Below are 10,778 nucleotides of genomic sequence, written 5' to 3' on the forward strand. Positions count from 1 at the left end.
GACCCTTGTGGTCCGATTATTTTTCAGACACCGTGCATAGCGGGAGCTTAGTGCCTTTTAAAAGGAGGGATTGTCTGATTAGGGAGATTAGAGGGTAATTTTGTGCAATTATCCAAAAAGATGACAAAGAAAACTAGAAAGAGACACACTGCCATCCTCCCTTGACTCAATTCAAATCTTTGCCTTAGTAGACTTTGACCATTACTTTTCAACCCTCTCTTGGCTGGCTACTTCTTTTCTCTCCTCTACTTTTCCAAATCCTATTTTTCTCTTCCCTTGAAAATTTCAAGTTCTTATATACCTTTACCACTTTTCTTCAATATCCCCTTTAACCTTCTCAGAGACTTGTATAAGTTGTCCCATTTAACTTTTTTGTTTGGTGGGGTCCTTTTCATTTTCTTTTTATAGGATATTTCTTCCAATATACTTTTCAAACTACCACCTAACATGAATTGTAGCTAGCCAAAAAGTGTTAGCTTTCAAGATTCAAATGAAACATTTTTAAGCTCTTGAGCTCTATGATTCATACACCATTATTCTATAACTTTTCCTTCCTTCTTAAAGCACATAAATATGTTCAAGTTTTCCATACACAGCACCTTGACAAATATGACCACCATACTATATTAGGGACAATGCTGCAGCAAACTCTCATGTAGTAAACATACTTAGAATTTTTAATCTTGGAGCTAGCTGCATGGACTCCATCTTCTTCCTTGAAGAAGGAGACCGTGCCGTCTTTCTCTTAAAGATAATGGAGTCCTTAGGTTGCACTTACATATGCCTCTGGCAATATTTCCAACCATCTAAGTAAGATTACTACTTGTTCTTCATTCCTCTCATTAGTCTAGCTACTATGAAAATGAACATATATACATGTCCAAAACATTATTCTAACCTGCCACATTTTCATCATTTTGTAGCTGTTTTATGTCCTTGGGTGGAATCTACAATGGAGACAATGATGTTGCTCAGAGGCTATTCCAAGAGTACAGGCATTCATGGCTTATTATGGATAATAGGTAGGTAACTAATTAAAATTAGAGTTTAATTATTAGTTTATGAGAATTGTTCCAAATTAAGTTGTATATAATTTATTCAACTTCAGCCGCATCCCAGGACTGGCTTTCAAGAATAATGTTCCTTACATGGAACTGCAGTTTGCAGATTTTCAATCACATGCATCCAATCCAGTGCAGCTTCAATTCTACCAGGTACTTTTGATAACAGATTAATTTATATATTATTCTTAATTAATATTTTATATAAAAACAATATCCAAGCTAACCTTTTAATATGATTGTTGCAGGAAGCTGGAATCAAGGTTTGTGTTTATTTATTTCATGATCACGTGATCCAATATGGTAAAAGTATAAAATAATGTGGTTGATATTGAAACTTAATTTTATCTTCTGATTTTGTTTTTAACTTCAGACAGTAATATGTATGGGGTGTAGCATTGGAGAAATTGAGGTTGGAATGACTTGTAGCCCTCAAGTAAGACCATTTCTTTATAAAATTTGTATGACCTCACTTTTATTCATGATTTGCAAATTTCTAAGTTCCTAACTTCTTTATTAGTTTCTTCTTAACATTGGTTATGCATTTTTAATACTAGTTACTTTTATATATAAAGGTAAACTTGGAAATGGGAATGACGAACTTGTTTGCCGAATATTTCTCAAGACCAGCACCGGCAGCAACAAGAGGAATTACTAATCAGTTACTGCCAATTGATCAAAATCGGGCATCATCATCTTCATCATTCTCAATCGATAGCCCAGGCGAATACTCATCCCTTCTCTTCAATGTAGCAAGCACGCCGCCGTATGTACCAGAACCGCCACGAACGGATACCTTTTCCGATCAGACTATTAGACCAATTCCACCGGTATCTGCTACCGCCATGCCATATCAACAAGCCATTCAGACATTAAATCAAATACAAGGCATACAATTACCGACACTAGAAACCGCAGACGCTGCATTAACAAGAGCGTATCTTGCTGTCATGACATCACCTTCTTCTTCTTCCTCCTCTCGCCAATCCCGAGAAAACTTACCCACAGATTATAACCAAATAGCAACACAAAAAGCCACTGCATTTAGAAGGTTTAGATCAGCTTTAGGTCCCAATGTGCCAATAGCAACAGCCACAACTCGCCGACAAAACATGTTTAGAAGATCTATCAATTTCTTCAGAAATTTAAATATGATGAGATCAAGGCAAGAACAAATGCAGCCTAACCCGCGTGCCCCCACAAGTACTCAGGTTCATCACATGATTTCAGAGAGACGAAGACGTGAAAAGCTTAACGATAGCTTTCAACTACTTCGATCTTTACTCCCACCTGGTACTAAGGTATGGTTTCAATTATGATGTAAACTATTAAAAAGAGTACATTTTTACTCCGTACTTAAATTACTTTTTCAACATGTAAGCTCATTATATTACGTGCAGGTTTAATTGTTAAACTACTTCATTTAAATTTTAAATTTGTTACGATAGAGAGAGCGCACTTTTATTTGCTTAATTTTGTTATATAGACAAGTGTTATGCTGAAGTGTTATGTTGTCACTTGTATGTGTCTTTTTGTGAGGTTGTTTTCTCCATATGTTGTACTCTATTTTATATAGTGTTTTGCTCATTTCCGCATGTGGATATAGGTCAACTGACTGAATCGCATTAAATGTTTGTGTCACTTTTAGTATATTTCTCTTTTGTTGTCTGATTTATCATCGTTGAAAGTTTGTTTTACTAGCTTACGCATGACACCTCATTATTTCGATCATAATACATATCTCAATGTTTATGAAGTTTTAATGCATCTCAAAATATATCATGCTATAATGAAATGATTAAATTCTTGTTCGATTTCTTGTGCAGAAGGACAAAGCATCAGTACTTGCTAGTACAACAGAATACTTAAGTTCATTAAAAACTCAAGTGGAAGAACTGAGTAAAAAGAATAAAATGTTGGAAGCACAATTACTACAACGTCAGAACAAATCCTCCTTTGAACCAATTAATCAAGCTGCAGGAGAGGCAATTATTTGCTCCTCTACTGGTGGAAATGAAAGGCTAGATGTTGAAATAAGAAATGTAGGTGAATCAACATCAGAATCAAGAATAGTGGACTTGCAAATTTCAGTAAGGAGAGAATGCAGCATCTTGGATTTGGTTACTCGTTTGCTGGAATTCTTGAAAAGTGACAACAATGTAAACTTAGAGTCAGTAGCAGCAAACACCAGATCAGTGGTTCAATCAGAACCAGTAACTCATATAACCTTGCGACTTAGAATTGAGGTATGCACTTTATTTTCTGAAACTAGCCTTAACTTTAACTAATTGCATTTATCATATACACCAAGGTTTATTTGGCTCAAAATTGGGATATCCCAAGATTATAATCCTTGGATTATACGTAATATTTATTCCATCTTTTATATAGGATACGTTATACCAAGATTTTGGTATAAAATTAATACTGACTTTAGGTAAGTAAAACACGGGATAAATTTAATTTCAAAATTTATACGGAGATAACCTACCTAATCCGATCCTAATTTGAACCAAACATGTTGTGCAAAAAAAAAATATTGTAACTTAATTAGTTATAGTTGATATATATCGATCTTATAATTTTTTCAAGTTACCAATTAATGTTTTACTATGGAAAGTTACTTATATTTTACTTTAAATAATATCGTAAATATTTTAATTTTTTTGGTGTATAAAGATCAAGCTCTATCTTATTTTTGTAGATTGTTATACTGGACCATTGTTTTCCTTTAAGAAGTTAAACAATATATATGGAAATATTTTGAAGTTCCGAAGTTAATTAACTTCATATAGAATGGATTATTATTTCTTTTTGCATGAATTTCTCAGCCCTTCGAGGAATTGTAAAGAAATATAAATGAGAACTGCTTTTCGATAATTTTCGGTTCACTTTTTATTTAGGAATCATATAATATAATTAGACATCATATAACGAAAGCAAGTATTCCTAGCATTTTGTGTGTAAATATAAAGAATAAGATATTTCTTGTCTTTGTAAGCAAAATGGGTTTTTTTTTTTTGCCGCTTAATTCTACTAACTAAAAATTATTAAGAGTGTTATACTAAAAATATACAATCATCACGAATTCCTTATAAGAAAAGCAAACTCTTTAGAAAATTGAGTTACAGTTTACAAGTAAAATTGCTTCTTTGATTACTGAAATAACAAAATACAATTTTCACGTAACGCTAATTTCTCCTTTTATGTAATGGATAAATTGCTGTCTAATCATACTTTTAGTGAGCTTATAATTAGTGGATATCAATTACTTATCAAATAAAAAAAATTTAAGATGGTACTTCTTTCCGGCTTCTATGAAATGTTAGTCTGTTCCGCCCTCCAAAATAGAAATTATAGGTGGGAAATATCACTTTCATTATAGGAATAGCTTTTTCCAACTTTTTTAGTTCTCTTTTTAGCCTACAAAGTCAGTCCTTGCCTCTTGGAAAGTCACTCTACCTCAAAATTTGCGTGCACTTTATTCTTCGTATACTTCATTCGTTAAATTACACTAAGTATATTATTATTATTGTTGTTGTAAAAATAATATAATTTTTTTATATATTAGCTAGACATATAACTAATATAATTAAAACAAACTATAAATTCCATAACAAATTTTAAAATCATAAATTTTAGATCTCGGCTCCGGCTTTGCTCATATATCTTAAAACTCTTGTTTGGATTTGGTTTTCCTACCAACTTTTATTTTTCCAAGTTTTCCTACCAACTTTGTTAACCAATTTTCTCTCATTTTGTTGTGATTTGGTCCAGGGTAGAGAATGGGACGAGTCTAGTTTCGAGGAAGCAGTGAAAAGGGTTGTTGATGACTTGGCATAGAGGAACTTGTCTTGTCACCTGTTGGTAGGACCCATAAAATTCTGACTGGCGGCGCCTTGAATTATTGAACTAGTTTTCAGAATTTTCTCATCCAATCATTTACTTTAGAGTCAGAATTTTCACCAATTAATGTGGTGAAAATTACAATCATATGATTGTACAATTTTTTTGGTAGTTTAATTACCTGGATGTAATGTGTATTCATACTGTAGTCCGATTGAAAACTAGCTCACTTGGTAAATTTCTTGCCTTTCCCAATTGAGGTGAAAAATCCCACCAACAACATAACAATTCCATTGTTATTATTTGATAATTTCTAAAGTTATATAACAGTACTCTTAAATATAGATGTCATAAATATATTAAAGAGTACTGTTATATAATCTAGAAATGACCAAATAATAACAACGTTCTATGTAGGTGCACTTGCTAATATTTAGGTGGTTTGATCAATATAATTGCACTTTTGATTTCTCAGTTATTGGTCAATCTTGACGTTGGTCATTGTAATACTTTATTTGAATGTATTTAAATTTGAATTAATTAAAATGTGAGTTTTTATCCCTTTACATATGAAATATCATATTTTTATAATTTTTTAGAATTTTATTACCCTCAAGTGTATAATAACAATACAAATTTAACGTAACATATGACTAGTTGAACAGATTAACAATTAATAATTCGTTAAATTTAGGAAGATTCACAAGTAATAAGGATCAAAAGTGCACATTACAATTAAATTAGGTTTAAGTGTACTTAACTAGATATTACAATGTACTTAACTAGATAATACACTTGAAAAGAGACTACCGCAATTCATAATAAACAACATAGTAAAACAAGACAAAACAAAACAAATGGTTATTTTCCTTCCACAAATGGTTGATGTTGCATTTTAATTGATGGTTTAATGTCAAGAAAAAATCAACTACTCTTCTTTTTTCTCTTTTTAAAAAGTTTTAAGTCACCCACTCAAATGTACTTCAGGAAAATCTATTAATTTGACTTTATTTTCATAAATCTTGAGGTGTTATCTTTCCATTCTATATTAATATTATATAATTTTTGCTTAAATTTTGTATTTGGTTTGAAGTGATTAATGAAATTCAAAGATATGAGGCGACGGTTTTGACCGTTAAGTCTAAGAATTGACTCAATCTTCAACTGTCATTATATTAGTGACGTGACTAAACCAGGGCGGCTCAACCTCATCGGAGACCTAAAACAAAATCTTAATAAGAGGCCTTAATATATATATATATATATATATATATATATATATATATATATATATATATATATATATATATATATATATATATAATATATATATATAATTTAATGAACATCGTTTTTAAAAAATTAGACAAATGAGGATGTGGAATTAAAAAAAATGAGAACTTAGTTTTATAAAATACAGAAAATTAAATGAATTTAACGTTGGTTGCATCACAACTGAAATGGGAGAACCCAGAAAATATAAGTGACTCCTTTTTTTTAGTAAGTCCTTTTCTATATTTGGTAACAATTCAACTTTAGATTTTTCTTTTTACCATTAATGAGATGATTTCTAGCTCAAAAACTTCTATGATTTATTTAAGATTACAAGTTTCAAAAGGCTTCCTTTATTTCATAAAATTTATGTACAGGCAAACACTTTCATATAAATTGGGACGGAGAGAGTATAATTTATGTAAGGAAAATAAATATTAAGTTAGATTATTAGATATAGTTACGTGACCAACTAATGAATAGAGAAATATAATTAAGTAAAAAAGTAAAATAAGATTGACAGAAAACTATTTTAGTTATATTAATTAGAGGAAAAAATCGAGTTATTAAAAATTAATATGACAATAAAAAAATAAATTTATCAATAATAAAAGATAATTATATAAATAATATACAACTATATATAGAGAAATACTAGTAATTTTGGGGCCCTTAAATATTTGGGGGCCTAAAGCAAGTATTTCACTTGCTTTAGGGTTGGGCCGCCCCTAGACTAAACAAATGACATTGGCCACATGATGTGTACTATACTAATTTTATTAGGGGCAAACAATTTTTTTTATTTTTTTGAAATTTTCTATGCCACAATTTTAGCTCACAATTGTTCATAAACCTATCTTAGCGGGCGTTTGGACATAAGAATTATAAAATTCCGAAAAAAGTAAAAAAAAATAAAACAATTCAGGTGAAAATGGCATTTGAAAATTAGAGTTGTGTTTGGGCATGAATATAATTTTGGGTTGTCTTTGAATTTTTGTGAGTGATCTGAGTGAAAATTTTGAAAAACAACTTTTTTTAAATTTTCGAAAAATTTTAAAATTCATCTTCAAGAAAATTTTTTATTGCCGAACACTGATTTCGAAAAAAGTGGAAAACTTTTCACGGCTAGACGGGCTCTTAGTTTCAAGACGTATTCCATTTCAAATTGCTTACTTGTAGGTCAAAATGTTATCGCTCTTTTTTACACTGATTTAAAACTTACTTGTACTTAAATAATCCTCAAATACTATTCTTTTGTGTCCTAAGATTTTTCAAGTCAACAGAGAAAAAGGAAAAAGAAAAAGAAAAAGAAAATGAAAGGTGGTCATATTAATTAGAGTCCAGAACCCATTTGTGGTTCTTTTGGACAAGTGTGACGAAAATGTATGTTTAAAAAAAAGAGTGACATTTTTATATATTGTGCTATTTTAAAGAGCGCTATACTTTTAACGGAGTTTTGGCCGTTAAAGTATAGCGCTCTTTAAAAGAGCGCTATATATATAACGCTCTTTTAAACCGCGCTATATACATAGCGCGGTATATAACCGCGCTATACCTGTTTTGTGGGCCCACCAATAAGTCTCATGCGTTTAACTGACATAACAATAATTCAAATGGGTATAGCACTCTTTAAAAGAGTGTTATACCTATAAAAAAATCAACCCACCAAGCTAGGCATTGGCTTATTTAAAGGCGTTAGGATTTTACAAAAATCCATTCAAAAATATTCTTAACTCTCGTTCAAATTTTTCTTCTTGTTAAATTCTCAAGCATTTTTTCATAATGTGTGAAGAGCGAAAAGTAAGGGTTTCATTATATTGGGGGGGAGGGGGGGTGAGGTTGTGGTGGCTAATAACTCTATAAGCTATAGTTTATCTCCACAGTGTCATGTTAAGTTGTCACTTACAATGGAGTACGATAGATTGGTATCGTTGTTATGTAATAAAATGAGTGTGAGGAAACGTTCGGTGAACCTTAAAGTGACCGGAAGATATCTGTATTCCGTCACTTCGCAAGGGGTTGCTTGTTACGCTGAGTTTAACATCGACGATGATGAAACTTTGATGGATTTTTTGAGGACTCCTGATAAATACCGGAAATTTCTTGTGATAAAAATGTTAGAAATGTACGTCAAGGTCGAAGACGTTCGTAATAATGAGGTTGCTCATAGTAGGGATAACCCTCAGTCATCGGGTAGTTATTCTGGAGCAGTTTTTGCCGGACAAGTTCCGGATGAAAGAGTTTGCCCTGATTTAAACTTATCACCACGGGCGAATGAGGAACGAGTAAATAATTTCTCCCCTGCTTTACATAATCTACAAGACGAGTGGTAAACTTTAATTTTCCTTAGTGTTACGATGTATATTTTTGTTGTATTGAAATTGTATTAACACTCATATATTCCACAGGGGGTACCAGTCAGATATGACTTTTACAAGTTATGAACCCACGCCCAGTTGGAATATACGTATATCTGGTGTGTTGGATCATGGTGGTCCATCCGGGAGTTATCACCAACAGGATAATGCCCATCAAGGAATGTCAACACGTTACGACTTGTAAGTGAAGTGATACAGTTATATGGAAAGTATTTATTAATTTCAGTAGCTTATTATTTTGTTGTTTGTGTAGTGAAAACGAGCAAGTTGAACCACCTGTCCTCACTCAATTGCCCGAAGACGACATAGTAAATCGGGGATCTGATAGATGCACAGAGTGAGGAAGAGAACAATGATTATGACAACAATGCCGATGATTCCGGAGACGACACACCCTTCCCTTGTAAGGATGGTGACAAGGAGGAAGAGAATGAAGGACCTGATTTGACGAGGGAGTATGCTCCACCCCCGTTAGACCAAGAGTGTACGAGTCCCAAGTGCCGTTTCATTCAAGGAAGATTCTCTACCTTGATAACTTGCCAAGTATGCCGGATGTGGATGCTCTCACAAGGGATTTTGATGAAATTCGGACAGCAATATAGGATGATTCTAGACCAACGGTGCTGGCAAAGGGCATGCTTTTTCCTTATAAAGTGCACCTAAGCAGGGCGGCGAAAATATACAGCGTAAAAGAGTGTCGTGAGATGACGGTATGGGAGTCAAGTCCGGATGTATACAAGGTTATTTGTCGCAGATGGTTTATGGGTTGTCATTGGATGCTGCGTGCGAGCAAGAAGAACATAGGTATATGGACAGTGGGTAAATATATTCCCACCCACAAATGTGAAATGGACACATTCAATGGGAATCACTACAACTTGGATATTGACTTGATTTCTCTTGTCCTTATTCCACACCTTGAAGCGTCCATAAGGTATAAAATCAAAGAGTGCATTACATCAGTCCACCAGGAATATGGTCATACCATTACCAAAAGAAAGGCATTTCTCGGGCGTAAATGTGCGTTTGAAATTGTTTATAGTAACTGGGATAAGTCATTTGCAGCTCTACCCAAGTACATGGCCGCACTGCAACACTTTAACTCCGGGACGGTTGTTGAATGGAAGCTTGAGCGTAGTCCGAAAAAACCAGAATATATATTCAATTACGTGTTCTGGGCATTTAAACTAGTAATTGATGGTTTTCCGCATTGCCGGACGGTAATATCCATAGACAGCACTCATGTCTATGGAAAGTATGATATCAAGCTGTTGATAGCCGTTGCAGTAGATGCTAATGGACAAATATTTCCTCTAACTTTTGCTATTTGTGCCAATAAAAGCCAAGAGACTTGGACGCTATTTTTGAACCATTTGAAAGAGCACGCTGTCAAACAACGTTCCGGCATTTGTCTAATATCTGATCGGCATGGTGGTATCTTAAGTTATGTAGAGAACTTGCCTGCATGGCAAAAACCTTATGCCTACCACCGTTACTGTGTGAGGCATTTTAAGGCCAATTTTTATAAGGCACATCCCAACAAGGATCTGCATGATTTGATGTGGATGGCAGCAACAGACCACCAAGAGCATAAATTCTAGAGGCACATGGAATCTATCAGGCAGGAAGACGAGAGAGCTTATCATTGGTTGATGCGACATGAGCTTCACAAGTGGACTTTGTATGCGGATGGTGGAAGAAGATGGGGAATTCTGACTACAAACGTGTCAGAGTCTTTCAACAGGTTATTGAAGTCGGCAAGAGAATTGCCTGTCACTGCCATGGTGCAGATGTCGTTCAAGCAGATGGCAAAGAGTTTGTTGAAAGGGCTGTAGCTGCAACATCATTGATGGAAAGGGGTGTTGAATTTATGCCATTGCCGATGAACAGATTTGAGAAATGCAGGCGGCGAGCACATTGGCATTCATTTTTGCAGTATGATCACGACAGAAATGTTTTTGAAGTTCGCACCGCTATTCATCAAAATCGGGGGAATAATGTACATACCATAAATGAATCTAGAAGGTTATGATCTTGTGGGAGATGGTCCATCTACCACATGCCGTGCTCACATGCCATCATGTGCTTTCAACATACAGGTTTAGGGCCAACCAACTACGTTGATAAACAATATAGTGTTGCTGCTTACTTAAACACTTATAGTGGGCAGTTGCGGCCAGTGGGTGCTGAGCATTATTGGCCGCCGGAACCATTTAAAATG

The 10,778-nt window shown here is 33.8% G+C and overlaps 1 protein-coding gene across 1 annotated transcript; it reads left to right on the forward strand.

Annotated features, from left to right (window-relative positions):
• Positions 1–350: 350 nt before the first annotated feature.
• Positions 351–5,382, forward strand: LOC104115831 (putative transcription factor bHLH041). The gene is made up of 8 exons (XM_009626556.4): positions 351–810; positions 924–1,022; positions 1,109–1,214; positions 1,310–1,324; positions 1,435–1,497; positions 1,637–2,362; positions 2,888–3,307; positions 4,839–5,382. The coding sequence occupies exons 1-8, from the start codon at positions 698–700 to the stop codon at positions 4,902–4,904; spliced, it is 1,608 nt and encodes a 535-aa protein (XP_009624851.2). The 5' UTR covers positions 351–697; the 3' UTR covers positions 4,905–5,382.
• Positions 5,383–10,778: the final 5,396 nt, after the last annotated feature.

The sequence above is a fragment of the Nicotiana tomentosiformis genome, chromosome 7 (assembly GCF_000390325.3).
Source record: "Nicotiana tomentosiformis chromosome 7, ASM39032v3, whole genome shotgun sequence".
Lineage (NCBI taxonomy): Eukaryota > Viridiplantae > Streptophyta > Magnoliopsida > Solanales > Solanaceae > Nicotiana > Nicotiana tomentosiformis.

Excerpts from the sequence above, each read along its gene's own strand:
- LOC104115831 (XM_009626556.4), top strand. The coding sequence starts at position 698 with ATGGACTCCATCTTCTTCCTTGAAGAAGGAGACCGTGCCGTCTTTCTC. Across the intron at positions 2,363-2,887 it reads TACTCCCACCTGGTACTAAG|AAGGACAAAGCATCAGTACT; the intron begins GTATGGTTTCAA and ends TTTCTTGTGCAG. Across the intron at positions 3,308-4,838 it reads CCTTGCGACTTAGAATTGAG|GGTAGAGAATGGGACGAGTC; the intron begins GTATGCACTTTA and ends GATTTGGTCCAG.